The 22,586-nt window shown below is 43.6% G+C and overlaps 1 protein-coding gene across 1 annotated transcript in view; it reads left to right on the top strand.

Annotated features, from left to right (window-relative positions):
• Positions 1–22,586, top strand: part of b4galnt4a (beta-1,4-N-acetyl-galactosaminyl transferase 4a) — a 240,420-nt gene that overhangs the window by 209,385 nt on the left and 8,449 nt on the right. Inside the window, exons 9-14 of the mRNA XM_073831802.1 lie at positions 1,163–1,229; positions 12,081–12,224; positions 12,416–12,525; positions 12,818–12,918; positions 13,457–13,530; positions 19,382–20,675. Coding sequence (XP_073687903.1) covers positions 1,163–1,229; positions 12,081–12,224; positions 12,416–12,525; positions 12,818–12,918; positions 13,457–13,530; positions 19,382–20,675 — 1,790 coding nt within the window. The remainder of the gene's footprint in view (positions 1–1,162; positions 1,230–12,080; positions 12,225–12,415; positions 12,526–12,817; positions 12,919–13,456; positions 13,531–19,381; positions 20,676–22,586) is intronic.

Genomic DNA, 22,586 nt, shown 5'->3' with positions numbered 1-22,586 from the left:
TGACTGACACGACGTGAGGTTGTATTTATTTTTTAATGTGTGAAAATTTCGGACTCAGTGTTTCAAAGACCTTAATGCTTGAAATGAACGACTACTAGTCAACCAAAAAATAATCTTTAGTCAAGGGCAGCCCTAGTTTGATTTCTAGAGTTCCAAGGGCTCGTCTACACGGAGTCCAGAGCTTTCCCTATCCAATCTTTTATTCCCTCGTTCTAAAAAAATTCTGTAAACACAGCGTCGTCTCAAGAAATATCTGCATACACACGAAACCACTTAAACCGATTGAAAATGATGTAATATACATGCCAGACTGGTATGTGATGCTGTAATTCTGCCACAGAGATACACTAAAAACAAAAAAGATGACTTGGGGAATGCACATAAACCTTGTGCGCTATATACCAACCCAACATGGAACAATACATGTATTACACTATTTATTAATCTGTGTTAATGGTAATAAAAATACAGTTGTTTGTTCATGTTGTTGTTGCTGTTACGTGACATAGCGGTGTCTGATTAGGGGTGACAAAATCATTGTTTCACAAAAAATAGGGATTGCCTATAAACACAAAAACGCAAGGGCGTCATTTTAAGATTTATTTTCTCTAGGACCCAGTTTTAAAAAAAATTGTGGTTTCAGACTCCCAAAACGCTGGATCCATCTGGACAAAATGCCTATACAATACAACATTTTTACGTATACAGCTAAACGCATCTCCGTGTGGATGGGCCCTAAGCATGGTTAGCTAAATAGCTGATTTTGCAGCACGCCAGTGCAGAAAGAAATTGTAATTGTATAGACAAGTTGTTATTGGCACAAAACCAGACAAATAAGCAAAAGGTGGAAAAGCACTGTCTGAAGTGTCTCCTTCAAAACTCAACAGTATCTTTCAAATGATTCAATAGCATGAACCTCATCAACTTCATCAATCAAATCCTGCAACTGATTGTTTCTCAAAAGCACTTGTTGGACTGAAGAAAACTTATGTGCCCTGATTCCCAGAAATTGCTAGAACTGCCAATTTCAGCTGGATCTTGCCGGGTTGGTGTGCAATACGCTTCACGCAGTCTAAAAATGCTCTGTTGGCCAACCGTGGCCATGCCGTATGAGGCTTGAGACTAGTTTCTCTCTAACTGTCTCTCTTTGTCTCCATTACAGTGGCGCCCTTACCTGCCAGGACTCAAGTATGAGGTCATCGATTCTGCCTACATCTCCCTGTACACAGGTAACCCTCCCTTTCTTAACAAACTCCACCAATTTCAAAACTAACCAGCACTGGCTAGCCATCACATTGCAGCCATGCCATCATGGTTTGAGTTCCGTGATGACGTGCCAGTTTGAACTTTAGTCTTTGATGGTATTCTCCGAGGTGCTTGAGAGGTTTCAGTGTGAAATGTTTATGAAAACAGACGGCGCCTTCGAGAGTTGCCGAGAAGGAAGAAAGTGGCTTTTTCAGGATCATTGAGATTGATGACAGCCACTCCTTCTGCCGGAGGCAGTTTCCAATCGCTGGTCTTTGTGCAGGGATTGGTACAGTGTGTCCCACCGGGCTGGAGATGACTAGATGTATTAGCCGCATTACGCTTTAAAGTTGTTTTCCGTGCCCTAAAGTTGTATGCGCAAAGACTTTTAATAGCGTCCTACAGAGTTCGCTAGAAAATTGATGAGTTTAGTGGACGTAATTTGCTTTTAGCACTTTTTGGTGCCAGTGCCCTGAGGTGAAGCATAATTGAAAATGTGCTTAGAGCTGTTGTGACATATAGAGAGAAAGGACACGGGAAGAAGAACAAGGTTATAAAGACTTACTTGCTTTCAAAGGGAGATCAGGCATGGAGCGTTAACATCCGTAGCTTGCATATTGTTGCCATAGTGAGGATGCTGACCTTCACGGATAGCCTTTTGGAAGTGTCTTCAGTACAAATGCCATCTTGTAACACCGTGGAGCTTATCTGTTTTCAAGCATTTCACAGCGCACACACTCTGACCTCATAGATTGTACATTTAAGCTGGAGAGAATTACAAATGAGATCTCCGTAAAAATTTGTTTCTTCTAAAAAGCAATGACATTAACTAGACAGCAAATGGAGACTTTTGCAGCAGCATCTTGTTTTAAGTGGTTCTCCTGAGGAAAAAAAACCCCTGAATAATCATACATCTACTCTTGAATTTCCCAAGACATCTCCCTAGTGTCTCAAACTTTGCTCGGTTTGTCCGCAATCAAAAGTCAGAGAACTCAGTATGAACTATCCATCCATTTTCTAAACCAGTGGTTCCCAACTTTTTTCCTGAGCTGTGTCCCAATTCAAAGACTGCATCGACTGAAGGACTCAGACTTCAAAAGCCTTCAAAACCCACACCAAGCATTGTCTAGCTTGCGGAGGATTGTTTTTGTTGCCTAACACGCAAGGCCGTAATGGATCCATCTGTTGTATCCTTCGTTTCACGAAAAATGAAGGGTGCATATGGAGGCCCTATTTGAAGAAGCCTTCAAACTGGGACAGCCACACCTTAGTGACGCAATCGACCTTCAAATGCTCCCTTCGAAGGACACAACCTTTGAATTTGGACGCATGCTCTGGAATGCCCCAGCACTGCACATTTTGCATGTCTTATTTATCGGACACACCCATTTAAGGTCTTGGCATTTCTACTAAGGGCAGGGGTGTCCAATCTTGAGGTCTTCTCTGGTCCTAAAATCCGTACCCGACCTGAATCGACGTGAATCACTTCTTACCCGAACCTGACTTGCATCAATACATTTTTTTAAAAGAGAAACCTGACCTGAGACAGACCTGATGAAATTAGACCTGAGTTTGACCCAACCTGATGGCATTTATTTTCGAACCTGACTGGACCCAAACATAAACAGAATTGAGAGTGCACAGCCAGCAGCCCGCAGTCAGTATAGAGAAACCCCTTTGTACTGCTGACTGATTTGACCGCTGCTCAATTACTTCCATTTATTTTTTTATGGGTTGTTGACGTGACATGGTATTTTAACTGTCACACAAGATAAAAATAAATATAATTAATATTGTATTTACAATGCAGTAAATCGTTACACATTTATTTGTCCTACATGGATCTGTTTTTTTAATAAAAGCTGCAGTGTTGTTGGAAAAATTTTTTTTTTTTTTTTTGAGCCAAATGTCAAAATTCTCCTATGGTGTGACTGTGTCAAGCATGGTTCAGTAAATTGCAACTTTTATAAATTAAAAAGAAAAGCATAAAAATGTTAAGAAATACCTCCGGCATAACTGTACAAGTGTTTATTTTAGTAAATGGCAGTATTTTTTTTTTCCATATATTTCTGAAAGTTCTGTAGAAATTTTATCTCTGAAAACCATGTCCTCTGGTGTGACACCATATCCTGATTTTAATCCGGCCAATTCCATAGAAAACTTTAATTAGTTAAAGGACCCCATTCCTGATGATGTTACCTGTCAGTCATATGGCTTCCTAGACGGGCCTCTTAGACAGGCCTTGGCCATCCTCTTGGATAGGCCTTGGTCATTCAAAACGGCCAAGATTCCCAGACCTTTTGCCATGAGCCTAAAGGTGACCCCGGACCACAAAACCAGTCATAAGTAGCACAGGTATATTTGTAGCAATAGCCAAAAATACATTGTATGGGTCAAATTTATTGATTTTTCTTTTATGCCCAGGATATTAGGTAAAGATCATGTTCCATTAAGTTATTTTGTACATTTCTTGACTTAAATATATCAAAACCTAATTTTTGATTTGTAATATGCATTGCTAAGAACTTAATTTGGCCAACTTTAAAGGTGATTTTTTCAGTATTTTTTTTTTTTTTGCACCCTCAGATTTTCAAGTAGTTGTATCTCGGCCAAATATTGTCTTATCCTATCAATCATACATCAATGGAAAGCTCATTTAATCAGCTTTCAAATAATATAGAAATCTCAATTTCAAAAAAATAACCTTTATAACGTCTCGGTTACGTATTGTAACCCTCGTTCCCTGAAGGAGGGAACGGAGACGTCTCGTCGGGACCGACGAATTGGGATATCGCCTGGATAGACCAATCTACTTCGTGTGTATACAAACGAGCCAATGAATATTGGCATGCATGATTGCAGCCAGCTGCGGCTGATCACAGCGTGAGCATATAACACGCAGCAGGTGCATGCATCATCAAGGTTTCGCTGAGGAGCTGGGACAGGCCCGGCCGTACAGCGGTGGTACAGGAGCCGCGGCGACGGGACGAGACGTCTCCGTTCCCTCCTTCAGGGAACGAGGGTTACAATACGTAACCGAGACGTTCCCTATCAGTCGGTCCGTTCGACGTCTCGTCGGGACCGACGAATTGGGATCCCTAACAAAGCGCCGTGGCTGCTGTCCCTTCCAGTGTCCTGAGCGGGCCCCCCTGGGACCCGTTACTGGCTTTGGCCAGGGGCTCGCATCAAGGAGAGTCAGTCACTGTATAACTCAGCACCATCTATTTCAGTGAAACTGAAGCACTGGGAATATGCGGAGCTCACGTCCTTCCGATAGGAGGTTCGGAGCAATACACATATAACTCAATTCCGGTTTATATGGAAGATTGGAGGTGATTGAACCCTCGTATACTGGTAGAAGTACTACCGGGGAAACACACAGCCTCTAGGGCGCAATGTGGAATTGTAAGAGATGCAACTGAGTCTCTACGTAGAGCCTAGCCCTCTATCGGTTCTGAAGGATTCATCGAGTGAGGGCCTGACGCCTGACGTTCCGCTACGTCGGCTGTCAAGCTCAGCGGAGGAGCTCGACAGAGCTACTTTTAGGTTACTCTGGAGCAGTATAGCAAGCCGACCCGAGGCCTCTCTGTGCCTACCCGTTTGAGGTGAGAACACAGGAGGAAACTGTGTCTACACGAAGGCTATAGAACCTTGTGAACGTGTTAGGGGTCGCCCAGCCCGCCGCTCTACAAATGTCATTTAGCGAGGCGCCACGAGCCAATGCCCAGGAGGATGCGACACTCCTAGTCGAGTGCGCTCTCAGCCTGAGGGGGCAGGGCACACCCTGAACCTGATAGGCCAGGGTAATGGCATCCACTATCCAGTGGGCCATCCTCTGCTTGGAGACGGCATTCCCCTTCTGCCTGCCTCCATGACACACAAAGAGCTGGTCTGAGGTCCTGAAGCTTTGTGTCCGGTCAACGTAGCATCTAAGTGCTCGGACGGGGCAAAGCAAAGCTAGGGCTGGGTCTGCCTCCTCCGAGGGCAGCGCTTGCAGGCTCACCACTTGGTCCCTGAAGGGAGTCGTGGGAACCTTGGGCACATAACCTGGCCGGGGCCTCAGTGTTACCTGGGAATCCGCCGGGCCAAACTCTAGGCACGAATCGTTGACCGAAAATGCATGCAGGTCTCCTACCCTCTTGATGGAAGCCAATGCAAGCAGGAGCAGAGTTTTCATTGAGAGAAACTTCAGCTCAACTGACTGCAAAGGCTCAAAGGGAGCCTGCTGCAGTGCTGAGAGCACTAGCGACAGGTCCCAAGAGGGCACGGAAGGGGGCCTAGTGGGATTCAATCTCCTGGCTCCCCTAAGAAACCTGGTGACCAGGTCGTGCTTCCCTACCGACCTTCCTTCTATGAGGTCGTGGTTGGCAGCTATAGCAGCCACATAGACTTTAAGGGTTGAGGGGGACAGCCTACGCTCCAACCCTTGCTGCAAAAAGGAGAGCACGGTTCTGATCGGGCATCTTCGGGGGTCCTCTCCCCGGGAGGAACACCAATCAACGAACAGGTTCCATTTAAGGGCGTAAGCATGTCTAGTAGACTGCGCTCGCGCCGAAGTAATAGTGTCAACTACCCCTTGGGGTAGGTCACTTAGAACCTCCGCGTCCCGTCCAGGGACCAGACATGTAATTTCCAGAGGTCTGGACGCGGGTGCCATAAGGTGCCCCGTCTCTGAGTCAGAAGATCCTTCCTCAGAGGAATTTGCCAGGGAGGGGCTGTCGCGAGGAGCATGAGTTCGGGGAACCAGGTCCGAGTGGGCCAATAAGGGGCTACCAGAAGGACCTGCTCCTCGTCCTCCCTGATCTTGCACAATGTCTGTGCGAGAAGGCTCACTGGGGGAAACGCATATTTGCGGAGGCCCCGCGGCCAGCTGCATGCCAGTGCATCCGTGCCGAGTGTGCCCTCGGTCAGGGAGAAAAAGAGCTGGCAGTGGGCTGAGGTGTGCGAGCACCAGGTCCCTGTGTTCGCATAACTGAGCCCGAGACTGTGCTAGGATGAGCCAGTCGTCGAGGTAGTTGAGAATGCGAATGCCCTGTTCTCTGAGGGGAACAAGGGCCGCCTCCGCGACCTTCGTGAAGACACGGGGGGAGAGGGACAGCCCGAAGGACAGGACCTTGTACTGATATGCCCTGCCTTCGAACGCGAACCGCAGAAAGGGTCTGTGGCGCGGAAGGATTGAGACATGAAAGTACGCGTCCTTCAGGTCGATCGCTGCAAACCAATCTTGGGGACGGACACATTTGAAAATGTGTTTCTGAGTGAGCATTTTGAACGGTAGCCTGTGAAGGGCCCTGTTCAAGACGCGCAGATCCAAGATCGGTCGAAGCCCGCCGCTTTTCTTGGGTACTATGAAGTACGGGCTGTAAAAGCCTGTCCTCATATCGGCTGGAGGGACCGGCTGTATCGCTTCCTTCGCCAGCAAGGAAGCGATCTCTGCACGCAAGATGGGAGCATCTGCGGCCCTGACAGAGGTGAAGTGAATCCCTCTGAACTTGGGAGGGCGCCGGGCGAACTGAATCGCATAGCCGGAAGTGATGGTCCGAAGGAGCCAGCAAGATGGGCTGGGAAGCTCTTTCCAGGCCCCCAGAAAATGAACAAGCGGCACAAGGGGGACCATCGGCGTACCCGCGGGGGAGCAGCGATGAGGGGGGCAGGGCCCCTGCCTCACAGTCTCGTTGCCGGACCGGGGCGGGGTCAGAGCGTCTGTATGTTGAGTGTGTGAGACGCTTACCTGCGTATGAGCCGATGGTGCGTGAGTAGTCCGTCTCGCCGTACTCTCGAACCGCCCATCGTCGCTCGCTGGCGAGGGGGGAGGACGGGTGAGGCGCAGGGATGACCTGCGCACTCCCCGTAGTCCCACATGGGGACCCAGAGATAGAGAAATTTGCTCTTTTGTCGAGTATTTGGGTACAAATACCCAAATACAAATGTTGGGAAAAAACAAACAAAAGATTCTCCGCCCGGCCCTCCTCCGGGGGAGGGAGTGGTGCGGTCACCATCTCCCGAAGAGCAGCATCCTCCATCTCTGGGTCGCCCGTCTCAGGGTCTCTTGCTCTTACGCTTCCCACTGGTCTTTGTGGGGGCCTGGACGGGCTGGGCGGCTGCCCGGCGACCGGCTCCACGGCGCCGTTGTGAAGGCTGCTGCGGTGGCTGCTGTGGAGCGGAGGCGGAAGCCGGGGGCCGCCCTCGGCGACGAGCAGACTGGGGTGCCGCCGGCGGACGGGTGGAGGCAGCAGCTGTACGCCGGGGCAGGATGTGACTGATGGCCTCAGTCTGCTTCTTGGCCGCGGAAAACTGCTGGGCAAAGTTCTCCACAGCGTCGCCGAAGAGGCCGGTCTGGGACACCGGAGCGTCGAGGAACCTGGTCTTATCGCAGTCCCTCATATCAGCCAGACACAGCCAGAGATGGCGTTCCTGGACCACCATGGTGGACATGGCACGACCCAGAGACCGCGCGGTCACCTTCGTCGCACGTAGCGCGAGGTCCGTGGCGATACGAAGTTCACGGAGAACTTCTGGGTCGTGACCACCCTCGTACAGGTCTTTCAGTGCCTGGGCCTGATGCACCTGTAGCAACGCCATAGCGTGAAGGGCGGAACCAGCGGAGCCGCAGGCCGCATAGGCACTGCCGATCAGAGCCGACGAGTGCCTACAGGCCCGGGACGGGAGCGACGGATTGTTGCCCCGCCAGGTGGAAGCGGCGCCCGGACACAGTTGCATCGCAACCGCACGCTCCACCGGCGGGACGGCCGTGTATCCCCGCGCTGGTCCGCCATCAAGGGTGCTTAGGGAGGAAGTCCCACTCGAGCGGTTTCGGGCAGTGAAAGGTGCCGTCCACGTTCGGGTGAGTTCTTCATGCACCTCCGGGAAGAATGGCACCGGGGTGGGGCGCTGAGAACCAGCGCGGGCCACCCCGAGATACCAATCATCCAGCCGGGAGGGGTCGGGACGTGATGGAGGGTTCCATTCAAGCCCTACCCTCTCGGCGGCCCGGGCAAGCATAGCCATCATCTCCGGGTCAGTATCGGGCACCGCTGACCGCCCAGTGGACGACAGTGTGCCCTCCTCCTCCTCAGAGAGGTCTGGCTCTCCCCCCGATGCTGCAACCGACATCTGTTCGTCGGGGGGGGCCCCAAAAGTAACGGGCGGTACCCCTAAGGGAGGTCCAACCCGCTCCCCTGAGAGCCCCGGTGGCGACGGAGTGTCGGTGGAAGGAGGAGCCCCCGCCGATGGAATGGGCGGGGAGCTCCTCACCGTCACCGTCAGACCGGGCAGCCCTCTGCTTCCAGCGACAACGCCCCCCCGGCGTTTGCCTGGAGGAACGTTCGTTCTGGGCAGAGGGACTGGAACCCCGCCCCTTTGCAGGAAACGGAGTCTGGTCCGCAGCTCCGTGATGGTCATCCCCCCACAATGAGGACATGACTCATCCACGAACGCTGCCTCAGCGTGTTGTAAGCCCAGACACGTGAGGCAGTGTGCGTGGCCATCACCCGGCGCCAGGAAACGGCCGCACCCAGAAACGCACGGGGAGAAAGGCATGTTGCCTCGTCTTTAAAAAGACGCTCAACCCGTGGAGCTCCTTTAGAAATTCACTCTTTTCAGAAATTGCTCTTTTAGGAATTTGCTCTCTTAGTGCTGAGGCGCACAGGGGAGATGGCCGCAGCAACACAGAAGGTGGATGGTGAAGACCAGCTGTGTGCTTCCACTCGACACGGAAGACCACGCCGCTGAAGCGCCGTGCCGCCAACACAAAAGAGAAAGGAGGTAAGTGTTGCTTCTCGATTTGTTCCACAACAATGGTCCAGCTCCGAGGCGAAAGCTTGATGATGCATGCACCTGCTGCGTGTTATATGCTCACGCTGTGATCAGCCGCAGCTGGCTGCAATCATGCATGCCAATATTCATTGGCTCGTTTGTATACACACGAAGTAGATTGGTCTATCCAGGCGATATCCCAATTCGTCGGTCCCGACGAGACGTCGAACGGACCGACTGATAGGGAACTGGTTTTGTGGTCCAGGGTCACAAATATGAACTAATTTCTTATCAAATTAAGGCAGTTATCTGAGCTGTGCTAGCCACATTGCTTTGCTATAAACTCAAAACACAACTCTCTCATTTATGTCACTTTTTATTTATGCTTAGGAGAAAAAGAAAGGAAAGCTTGTGAGCTATAAAAGAGCATCCTATGAGGCATAAAATGTTCTCTTCGTTGTTAAAACTTCCTATAAACTATTAATGTAACCGTTTCTTTTTACGCATTTAGTTTTTCAGAGACGCTGCTGTTTGGAAGCAAAGGGTTGTGGTGAATGTGTCTCTTGGCAACAGGGCTGGTGAAAGCCATCAGTTCTCCTAAAAGAGTCAGAGTTATGCTTGAATGCCTTGTGTGAAAAACTGAGTTCTGACAAGGGCTTTCTTGCATCAAGCGTCAAATACTATGAAATGAATTCCCTTCAGAATTGTGATTGTATTGTATATTGTAGAAGGCTTATTATATGCAACACAATGAAGAACCCCATTCATGTAGTTTGATACGATTAGGGGTGATAACTAAAGGCTTGTGGATGTAAGGCTCAGGGGACATTTTGATGCATGAAAAATGAGTAACTAAAACATTCTGCAACATAGAGCATGCCACCACCAGCTATTGTCGGTGACACATCTGCATGTGTGAGAAATGTATATTTTGAGCACCTTGTTCTGCTGTGGTGTGTTAAAATAGCCCAGGGACTGAATGGAAAGTTCTTGTTTGGTACAATAGTGGTATTGTAATATTAAATACTTCAGTATGTTCCCTTTCGTTTTGGTTCTTGTTTGAATTCAGCTGCCGGTATCTTTGACCTTCATGTGAACTCCCTTTGAACATAACACAGAGCTTAAGCACTTCACAGTGTTCATCTCACACACATTAAAGTACAGAGTGTGCGACAACAGCCACCTCTGCTCTCTCTTGGGTTTCAAGCGCACATCAAAGCCTGTCTCATCTGCGTGGAGGGTCTCTGGTGGTCGTCATCGTTTGAAGGGTGGCACCGTCATTTGTCACCTAGACACTGTGGTGTCTCTGATGTGGAGTTGACCCACATATTAGCAGGACATTGACATTGAGCTTAAACACACAGACAGTCTGCACAAAGGCATAGGTAGTGTTCCTTAAAGGGATAGTTCACACAAAAATTAAAAATTACCCCATGATTTACTCATCCTCAAGCCTTCCTGGGTGTATATGACTTTCTTCTTTCAGACGAATATTATCGGTGTTATATTAAAAAATGCCATGGCTCTTCCAAGCTTTATAATGGCAGCGAATGGGTGTTGAGATTTTGAAGTCCAATAAAGTATATCCATACATCATAAAAAGTGCTCCACACGAGCCAGGGGGTTAAGAAAGGTCTTCTGAAGTGAATTGATGTGTTTGTGTGAGAAAAATATTTATATTTAGAACTTTATGAACCGCAATCACTAGCTTCCGCTGTCGTACTTGATTCTTAATACTGTGTTGTTACCTGAATGATCCACAGCTGGGGCTTTGTTGTTTTCTTTAGTGATAGAGTCCCTTGTTTGTCCTGAACAGTTAAACTGCCTGCTGTTCTTCAGAAAAGTCTGTCAGGTCCCACAAATTCTTTGGTTTTCCAGCATTTTTGTGTATTTGAACCCTTTCCAACAATGACCGAATAATTTTGAGATCCATCTTTTCACACTGAGGACAACTGAGGGATTCATATGCAACTATTACAGAAGGTTCAAACGCTCGCTGATGCTCCAGAAGGAAACACAATGCATTACGCATCTTTTGGAATTTGAAAATCAGGGTAAATGTAACTTATTTTGTCTTCTGGGAAACATGTAAGTATCTTCTGTAGCTTCTGAAAGGCAATACTAATTTAGGAAAAATATGAAAATTGTAAACATCTTCATTCTGCTTAGTGCATCATCATTTTTCCTTCTGGAGCATCAGTGAGTGTTTGAACCTTCTGTAATAGGTGCATGTGAGTCCCTCAGTTGTCCTCAGTGTGAAAAGATGGATCTCAAAATCATACAGTCATTGTTGGAAAGGGTTCAAATACACAAAAATGCTGAAAAACCAAAGAATTTGTGGGACCTGAAGGATTTTTCTGAAGAACAGTGGGCAGTTTAACTGATCAAGACAAACAAGAGACTCATGAACAACTCTCACTAAACAAAAAAACACAGATGTGGATCGTTCAGGTAACAACACAGTATTGAGAATCAAGTGTATGTAAACTTTTGAACTCGACTAATATTTTCTTTTGTGGACTATATGTAGTCATTTATGTGAAATATCTTCTTCAGGTCAGTACTAAATAAAAAATAACATGCATTTTGTATGACCCCTGTTATTTTGCTAAAATAATTAACATTTTGCAGATTCTGCAAAGGTGTGTGTAAACTTTTGACCTTAATTGTATCTACCTTGCTATGAATTTCTAGTGGCAGTTTCGTAGCATTAAAATATTGTTACACACTAACCAGGGTGTTCTGAGTGGTGTTTATGGTCTTAAACAGTTCTTAGGGCATTATGGGTGGTTTCTAATGTGATCTATGTGGCAAAGCATTCTTAGGATGTCAGTAGGGTTTTCTGGAAGTTGCTGAACAGTTGCCAGAGTGTTCTAGAGAATTGTTGGCCCAAGTCAAAAATCCCACCCCTGATTCTCTATAATATTCTGGTTTCTAAATATGATTTGGTCTTTTCCTTCAATTCAATGTGTTGTAAATTCTGCTTCATGTTGCCTTTAGAAGTCTTACTGTGTAATGCCCATTCATAAACAATGGCTTCCCATCTCCATTAATCATCCTCCTTTCTGTCTTTGTGAAAGATGAGAGCAATTTGAAGATGAACCATGTGGATCACATTCCTCAGACACTGGCCAGCCATGGCCTCGTCCCAGTAGAGACCCGCACCCGCAGCCAACACGGCGCCGATATGCTGCAACCGGACCCCCGCGACACCTTCTACAACAGTAAGCCTCTATCTCACAGTTCAGGTCTGCTTTCTAGTCCTCTTTTATTTGATTCCTCTGTCTCCATTGAAATTTTCTTCTTTTTGTGTTTTGTATTTGTGTTCCTCAATGAGAAATTATGTATGAAAAGATTAATTTGATAATGTGCCTCTGGTAATATTAAACTGTCTTTCTCACAATTTTCTCCATAGTTCCCATGATTGACCCTACTCATCTTGAAAATGTGTTGCCCGCCTGTCTCTACTCGCCAACATATGTGGTCAAAGACTTCCCTATCGCTCGCTATCAAGGCCTACAGTTTGTGAGTTTAACAAGCATATATTTCTGCACACATTTTTCCATATAGTACAACAGAAAATGCCTTTCTTACACCTGTTGCCGTATTGACATGCAGTGTATTAAAACTTCCTGTGCGATTACTGCCCTCTTTTGGTTGACAAAAGAAATTGCAGGCATACCATAAAAGCCAATCAAAAGCTAAGAATAACAATACATTTTTATCCAGTATACAGACATATTCTACTTATCAATAGAAAACTAGTGACATTTCAAGATAATTATCAGGGTTGTCATGTCTGGTATTTTGTCTGCAGGTCTATCTTTCTTTTGTCTATCCCAATGACTTCACCCGCCTCACCCACATGGAAAGAGAAAACAAGTGCTTCTATAGAGAGTCGCCCATCTATTTGGAAAAGTAAGTTTGCGTATATATTGTAATGGTATTAATTAAGATTTATACATAATCTGAATACATGAAAAAGCTGAAAAAATACACTTTTAAGTGATGTATGGTTTGGTAGGATAGAACAATATTTGGCCGAGATACAACTATTTAAAAATCTGCAAAAAAAATCAAAATACTGAGAAAATCACCTTTAAAGTTGTCCAAATGAAGTTCTTAGCAATGCATATCATGAATCAAAAATTAAGTTTTGATATATTTATGGTAGAAAATTTACAAAATATTTTTAGGGTACATGATCTTTACTTAATATCCAAATGATTTTTGGGATAAAAAAGAAAAATCGATAATTTTGACCCATACAGTGTATTTTTGGCTATTGCTACAAATATACCAGTGCTACTTAAGACTGTTTCTTTTTCTTGAAATGAAATGGTTACTCTGAATGGTTATGATCACTGAAACAGAGATGAATAAATACAGCTCTCTAAAACTCTATATTTCTCTCTTTCATGGTTTTGATCTTTCTCTCTCCATCTCTTTCTCTCAGGTTTGGCTTCTATAAATACATGAAGATGGATGAGGAGGAAGATGACAGGCCATTCTTCTTCCCTAATCCTGATGGTGAGTTTTCATGTGTGTGATCGGTGATCCAGAAGAGGAATAACACTTCATTAGTGCACTGTTCCGTCACAAGCTGCTTTATTAGAACATGGCAGATATATTCATCAGAAGATAATGGACTTGGGTTGGATCCAGAAAAGAAATGAATTGCTGGAATTGTGTTTGGTTTCAAAGGGTTAAGGCCTGGTTGCACTGATAATGAAAAGTTGCTGACGAAAGGTGTTTTCATACCAAGACAAACTGACAATAAATCAATTTATTGAAATCATCATTTGTAATCTTTTCAGAAAATTCAGATATCAAAATGCAACATGTTGTTTAGGTAGCAACATGCTCCAATGTTTTTGGTAATGTCCTAAACTGTAAAACAGTTCAAATAGTGCAAGACCAAAACCAAAAACAACAAGTCTGGAAATGCAAATTCAGTAGCTGCGTTTCCAGTACCTTTCAAGTTGCGTACATTGAAAATACGCCCAATGGAAACATGTCAATTTCGCAAAAACTCCCATATATTGCAAACAATGTTTTTACGCTCACATGAGGTGGTTTTTCAGGCAATTCGAAAAAGAAGTATTTCGCAAAACTGCAATGGAAACTGTTTTTTTCACATTTACAGCTCACTTGACATATATAAAAGTCACATAATCTTTTTTAAAATGAAGTTCCAAATGCAGGTTTGAGAGGAGTCTAGTCATTCAGGCCTGGCAATCATCATTACAAGCCTATATATGCAGCGCTCATAGCCATTAATTCTTCTGGCATCCCTCCACCTTCCCTTCTCCTCTTCTATTTCTGTTATTCTCCCTCTAGGTAGTACCCCAATGGGGTATAGCTATGAGCTCAAGCTGAACCTCGTGTTCAATCCTCCATTGAAGGCAGCAAGCCAAGTTCATTTACCATTGACCATCAGGACTGGATAGGCAGGCGAACTCGTGCATGTACTTTGAATTTGATTCAAAACGGGACTTTAAAGCGCGTATCACGAATCATTTAATTCAGAACGGGACTTTAAAGCGCGTATCACGAATCATTTAATTCAGAACGGGACTTTAAAGCGCGTATCACGAATCATTTAATTCAGAACGGGACTTTAAAGCGCGTATCACGAATCATTTGATTCAGAACGGGACTTTAAAGCACGTATCACAAATCATTTGATTCCAAACGGGACTTTAAAGCGCGTATCACAAATCATTTGATTCAGAACGGGACTTTAAAGCACGTATCACAAATAATTTGATTCCAAACGGGACTTTAAAGCACGTATCACAAATCATTTGATTCCAAACGGGACTTTAAAGCGCGTATCACGAATCATTTGATTCCAAACGGGACTTTAAAGCGCGTATCACGAATCATTTGATTCAGAACGGGACTTTAAAGCGCGTATCACAAATCATTTGATTCAGAACGGGACTTTAAAGCGCGTATCACGAATCATTTGATTCCAAACGGGACTTTAAAGCACGTATCACAAATCATTTGATTCCAAACGGGACTTTAAAGCGCGTATCACAAATCCTTTGATTCAGAACGGGACTTTAAAGCGCGTATCACAAATCATTTGATTCCAAACGGGACTTTAAAGCGCGTATCACAAATCATTTGATTCCAAACGGGACTTTAAAGCGCGTATCACGAATCATTTGATTCAGAACGGGACTTTAAAGCACGTATCACAAATCATTTGATTCAGAACGGGACTTTAAAGCTCGTATCACAAATCATTTGAGTCAGAACGGGACTTTAAAGCGCGTATCACAAATCATTTGATTCCAAACGGGACTTTAAAGCGCGTATCACGAATCATTTGATTCAGAACGGGACTTTAAAGCACGTATCACAAATCATTTGATTCCAAACGGACTTTAAAGCGCGTATCACGAATCATTTGATTCAGAACGGGACTTTAAAGCGCGTATCACAAATCATTTGATTCCAAACGGGACTTTAAAGCGCGTATCACGAATCATTTGATTCAGAATGGGACTTTAAAGCACGTATCACGAATCATTTGATTCAGAACGGGACTTTAAAGCGCGTATCACAAATCATTTGATTCCAAACGGGACTTTAAAGCGCGTATCACGAATCATTTGATTCAGAACGGGACTTTAAAGCGCGTATCACGAATCATTTGATTCCAAACGGGACTTTAAAGCGCGTATCACGAATCATTTGATTCAGAACGGGACTTTAAAGCGCGTATCACGAATCATTTGATTCCAAACGGGACTTTAAAGCACGTATCACGAATCATTTGATTCCAAACGGGACTTTAAAGCGCGTATCACAAATCATTTGATTCAGAACGGGACTTTAAAGCGCGTATCACAAATCATTTGATTCCAAACGGGACTTTAAAGCGCGTATCACAAATCATTTGATTCAGAACGGGACTTTAAAGCGCGTATCACAAATCATTTGATTCCAAACGGGACTTTAAAGCGCGTATCACGAATCATTTGATTCAGAATGGGACTTTAAAGCACGTATCACGAATCATTTGATTCAGAACGGGACTTTAAAGCGCGTATCACAAATCATTTGATTCCAAACGGGACTTTAAAGCGCGTATCACGAATCATTTGATTCAGAACGGGACTTTAAAGCGCGTATCACGAATCACTTGATTCCAAACGGGACTTTAAAGCGCGTATCACGAATCATTTGATTCAGAACGGGACTTTAAAGCGCGTATCACGAATCATTTGATTCCAAACGGGACTTTAAAGCACGTATCACGAATCATTTGATTCCAAACGGGACTTTAAAGCGCGTATCACAAATCATTTGATTCAGAACGGGACTTTAAAGCGCGTATCACAAATCATTTGATTCCAAACGGGACTTTAAAGCGCGTATCACAAATCATTTGATTCAGAACGGGACTTTAAAGCGCGTATCACAAATCATTTGATTCCAAACGGGACTTTAAAGCGCGTATCACGAATCATTTGATTCAGAACGGGACTTTAAAGCGCGTATCACAAATCATTTGATTCCAAACGGGACTTTAAAGTATGTATCACAAATCATTTGATTCAGAACGGGACTTTAAAGCACGTATCACGAATCATTTGATTCAGAACGGGACTTTAAAGCGCGTATCACGAATCATTTGATTCAGAACGGGACTTTAAAGCGCGTATCACGAATCATTTGATTCAGAACGGGACTTTAAAGCGCGTATCACAAATCATTTGATTCCAAACGGGACTTTAAAGCGCGTATCACGAATCATTTGATTCAGAATGGGACTTTAAAGCGCGTATCACAAATCATTTGATTCCAAACGGGACTTTAAAGCACGTATCACGAATCATTTGATTCAGAATGGGACTTTAAAGCACGTATCACAAATCATTTGATTCAGAACGGGACTTTAAAGCACGTATCACAAATCATTTGATTCAGAACGGGACTTTAAAGCGCGTATCACAAATCATTTGATTCCAAACGGGACTTTAAAGCGCGTATCACGAATCATTTGATTCCAAACGGGACTTTAAAGCGCGTATCACAAATCATTTGATTCCAAACGGGACTTTAAAGCGCGTATCACGAATCATTTGATTCCAAACGGGACTTTAAAGCGCGTATCACAAATCATTTGATTCCAAACGGGACTTTAAAGCGCGTATCACAAATCATTTGATTCCAAACGGGACTTTAAAGTATGTATCACAAATCATTTGATTCAGAACGGGACTTTAAAGCACGTATCACGAATCATTTGATTCAGAACGGGACTTTAAAGCGCGTATCACAAATCATTTGATTCAGAACGGGACTTTAAAGCGCGTATCACAAATCATTTGATTCAGAACGGGACTTTAAAGCGCGTATCACAAATCATTTGATTCAGAACGGGACTTTAAAGCGCGTATCACAAATCATTTGATTCAGAACGGGACTTTAAAGCGCGTATCACAAATCATTTGATTCCAAACGGGACTTTAAAGCGCGTATCACAAATCATTTGATTCCAAACGGGACTTTAAAGCGCGTATCACAAATCATTTGATTCCAAACGGGACTTTAAAGTATGTATCACAAATCATTTGATTCAGAACGGGACTTTAAAGCACGTATCACGAATCATTTGATTCAGAACGGGACTTTAAAGCGCGTATCACAAATCATTTGATTCAGAACGGGACTTTAAAGCGAGTATCACAAATCATTTGATTCCAAACGGGACTTTAAAGCGCGTATCACGAATCATTTGATTCAGAACGGGACTTTAAAGCACGTATCACAAATCATTTGATTCCAAACGGGACTTTAAAGCGCGTATCACGAATCATTTGATTCAGAACGGGACTTTAAAGCACGTATCACAAATCATTTGATTCCAAACGGGACTTTAAAGCGCGTATCACGAATCATTTGATACAGAACGGGACTTTAAAGCGCGTATCACAAATCATTTGATTCAGAACGGGACTTTAAAGCACGTATCACAAATCATTTGATTCCAAACGGGACTTTAAAGCGCGTATCACGAATCATTTGATACAGAACGGGACTTTAAAGCGCGTATCACGAATCATTTGATTCAGAACGGGACTTTAAAGCATGTATCACAAATCATTTGATTCAGAACAGGACTTTAAAGTATGTATCACAAATCATTTGATTCAGAACGGGACTTTAAAGCGCGTATCACAAATCATTTGATTCCAAACGGGACTTTAAAGCGCGTATCACGAATCTGTTGATTTAGATCGGGACTTAGAAGTGGGTTTGCGTGATGTTTTTATCCCCACAGGGGATAAAAATAATTCAGCAGAGGCAGGGATGCATAGACCAGAGGGGGGGAAATAACCCCCATCCCCCTCGCACCCTGCATATACCCATGTAAACACCTCAGATTTGTACAAATCACAAAAATGGGCTATTGCAGTGTCAGAATGGTGTTTTGCCAAACAGCGACAAGTTTGCACGTATGGCAAATCTGTCCAATTTCACAACGTCTTATTGAAGGGTCTCTCAAACATATTGCAATTTCCACTAGGCGCCACTCATAGAAGTTTCATACTATAGCTCAAAGTCTTGGTATGAATTGGCCTGAAGTCGCATATTGCCGGAAGTACTTTTCAAGTTCTAATTCAAGGTGTCTTTTACCCGTTTTCCACCAAGGCTTTTTGAGTGCTGGTTCAGAGCCAGAGCTTAGTTTCAAATTGGTTCTTTGTCTTTCAATACCCAAAGCACCAGCTTGGAACCAGAAAAAGTGGTTTGTAGCAACAAAACATTGTTGGCCTAGTAGTAAGAAATTATTGCGTCAGGGGACTGGGCTTATCATGTCCAACAAGACGAACAAAAACTTTTTGAAAAAGCAGCTAAACACGAGCACATTGGATTCGGCATGTTTGGATGCCGATGTAGGTTCGCAAAGCCATGTACATCAATAGCAACACAATGTCCACCATTGTTGTTATTAGGCTTGTTCTGGAAGTGTTGGGGCTGCGCGGACCGGTCGGCGTGTGGCGTCAAAGTACTGCGAGAGCAATTTAAAAGCTTAAAGAGATTTCTGCTCTCCAATTGCTCTTGCTTTGCTTTGGTGTTATGCACCGGTTGGTCTACATGGCACAGATGCATCTCGAGCAAGCCTGGTGTGTTTGTGTTTGGCGCTGCTGTGCTAACATTGCTGGTAAAGATGAGACGTATTCAGTGACGTAAGACCTGGTTCTTAGAAGGCTCACCAATCAAACCAACTCCAAACTGGCAATAGCACTGGCTCTGAACTTGCACCTGGTTCATGCTGGTGGAAAAAGGGGTATTTGTGAGGTTGACCTCAACTGGTGGAGTAACACTCATAGTGTTTGTTTTTGGTGTTTTGCTTTAGATTTTCTTGAAGAAGAAGAGGGGGCGGATCCAGAGGATGAAGCACAAGTTGTTGGCACCCAGTCAGCAAAGAAGACTGTCCAACCTAGCCAATCAAGTCACACATCAAGCCCCTCTGATAAACCTGTTCCCACAATGCCGGCGAAAAATGAGGTAGAGCCAGACAACCCAGCTTTTAGGAGAGAGCAAAGGCACTTCTTCACGAGAGCTAGGCAGTCGGTTGGGTCTGATCCTCACAAGATGGACCAAGACACTCCGGACCATCAGGGTAAGGTAGGGTTACCAAAAAGTGAGAATGTGGTGCGAGGTCGTTCTCTCACCTGGGTTCAAAGAGAGCGTCGGGACTTTAGAGAGGGTTGGTCAGAAGATCGTTCACCGAAAATAAGCAGATCAGCTCTGCTTTTTCCGCCAAAATCCTCATTGGTGGCCGTCAACAGTCGAGCCAAGCAAATCCTCAGCAGTCCTGCCCACACTGTCCCTTCCCCAGGTAACAACCACGCTCATGACAACAGCCACAATCCAGGGAACAGCCACACCAACAAGGAACGTAAGAAGGAGGACAACAAAGTCTACATCACAAGACCTCGCCCTGCTAAGGAGAAGCAAAGTCCCATTTCACGCCAACCCAGAGAGGTCTTCCCTGGTGTTTTCCTATACCAGAACGGCAAAACCACAAAGCTGGTGAACCTCAGTGCCAAACCAAAGTTCAGCAAAGGAGCTCTGCGTGCATCCCAGTTATTTGCGCGGTCTCCTCTGCAAGAGAACAAGGTCTTTCCAGCAAGCCCCAACTTCAGCAAGCCAGCTGAAAATCCCATGGCCCCAAACAGAGCAGCAATCCCAAGTCGCTTTGAGAGAAGAATACGAGGCGTCTGGGAAAAACACCAGCATCCTTTGAGGCCCATCACAACTGCACGTCCACCTCCTGCTCCCACCCCTCCATCTGCCAACTCCTCTGAGAACGTGCTTCCGACCGAGCCTCTCCGTGTCACTTCCTACTTGCACACCTCTGAGATTACAGAGTCCCAACAGCAGAGGCCGGAGACGGACCCAGAACCAGAGGAGGACGGAGGCCTTTCGGAGTATAGCTATGAGGATGTGGAGCCTCGCCCTGGGTGGGTGGAGGAGGCTATTAATTGGCAAAGGACGTTTTCGGTCAATAGCATGGACTTTGAGACATTGCGCTCTGACTGGAATGATCTTCGGTGCAACGTGTCGGGAAACCTGCAGCTATCTGAGAGCGAAGTGGTGGACGTACTTGCGCAATACATGGAGAAACTTAACGAACGCAATGGAGGGTGAGCCAATATTTTAGTTTCTGATATATAGGTAAAATATCAGTATTCACACATTAGAAATTAATTTTTCTGCTCTACAGACATTTGGCAATATAGAGGCTTGCACATTTAATTCATACACATTTCATTCGCAATATATCGGTAAATATCGGTCTGTGTTTGTGTTTCGGCGTCTTTTTTTTTATTCCGCCATGTAACTCTACAGCCATTTGGTAAAACAGAGACTTAGACATTTAATTCACATTTAAATCACAACATATCGGTAAATATCGGTTTTCACACAGTGTTTATGTGTTTTGGCATCTTTTTTTTTTTTTATTGTGCTCTGTAACTCGGTCGTTTGTCAACACGGAGGCTTACACATTTAATTGTAAAATATTAGTAAAATATCAGTAGTCGCAGTGTGTATTTATGTTCAATTTTTTGTTTCATTTATTGTTATTTAATTCATTTAATTCACAACATATCGGTTTTCAAACAGTGTTTATGTGTTTTGCCATCTTTTTTAAAATTCTGTTGTGTAACACTACAGCCATTTGTCAATACGGAGACTTACACATTTAATTCACAATATATCAGTGAATATTGGTTTTAACACATGTGTTTTGGCTTCTTTTCTTAAATTCTGCTGTGTAACTCTATAGCCATTTGGCAGTACAGAAATTGCACATTCAGTTCACAATATATTGGTAAATATCGTTTTTACACAGTGTTTATGTGTTTTGCCATATTTTCTTAAATTCTGCTGCGTAACTCTATAGCCATTTGCCAGTACAGAGACTTGCACATTCAGTTCACAATATATCAGTAAATTTCGTTTTTACACAGTGTTTATGCGTTTTGACATCTTTTTAATTCTGCTTATTAACTCTACAGCCATTTTGGCAGTACATACACTTAAACATTTAGTTCATACACATTTAATTCACAATATATTGGTAAATTATCAGTTTTCACACAGTGTTTGTGTTTTGGCATCCTTTTTAAAAAATTAATTCCTTTGCAGTTTATTTTTCCTGTCTAACTACAGAGAATTTCTATAATTACTGAAAGATGGGCACCTTACATTTTATATATTTTTAAACACATTTAATTGGAAAATATTAGTAATATCAGTAGTCACAGTGTGTATTTATATTCAAATTTTTGTTTAATTATTGTTACAGTCTTTTTCCTTATTCAACAACTATTTGGCAATACAGAGAATTATCATAATTACTATATTTATAAACTATATTTAACTATATTTATATAACTATATTTATAAACATTTCACTTGCAATATTTTGGTAAAAAAATATTAGTGTCCGGTTTGCACACAATGTTTGCATGCTGCTTTTTTTTAGTTTTTGTTTTTCTGCTAACAATAAATACCTGAAATAAATTCTAATAATTTAATTAGCAAAATATTTGTGAAATATTTGTTATAATTTTTTTCCTCTCTAAACATTTAATTCACAACATATCGGTAAATATCGGTTTTCACACAGTGTTTGTGTTTTGGCATCTTTAAAAAAATGTATTCCTTTGCCATTTCTTTTTCCTGTCTGTTTAACTACAGAGAATTTCTGTAATTACTGGACGAAGGACACCTTAAATTTTATATATTTTTATACACATTTAATTGGAAAATATTAGTAATATCGGTAGTCACAGTGTGTATTTATAATAAAACTTTTGTTTCAATTATAATTAGTATTTTTCCTTATTAAACAACTATTTAGTAATACAGAGAATTCTCATAATTACTCTTATTACTTATTTCCTCTCTTTAACTGTATAGCTATTTAGCAATAAGATCATTACTGTAGTTATTCTTGAAAATAGGCACCTTACCATTCATACACATCTGATAATTGCACCAGGGGTGCATTTTTTCAAGTAATCGCACAATCACTCACTCCACCATTT

Source organism: Garra rufa, chromosome 25, assembly GCF_049309525.1.
Source record: "Garra rufa chromosome 25, GarRuf1.0, whole genome shotgun sequence".
Classification (NCBI taxonomy): Eukaryota; Metazoa; Chordata; class Actinopteri; order Cypriniformes; family Cyprinidae; genus Garra; species Garra rufa.
The sequence above is the reverse complement of the archived record's forward strand: the minus strand, read 5'-3'. Positions and strand labels throughout refer to the sequence as shown.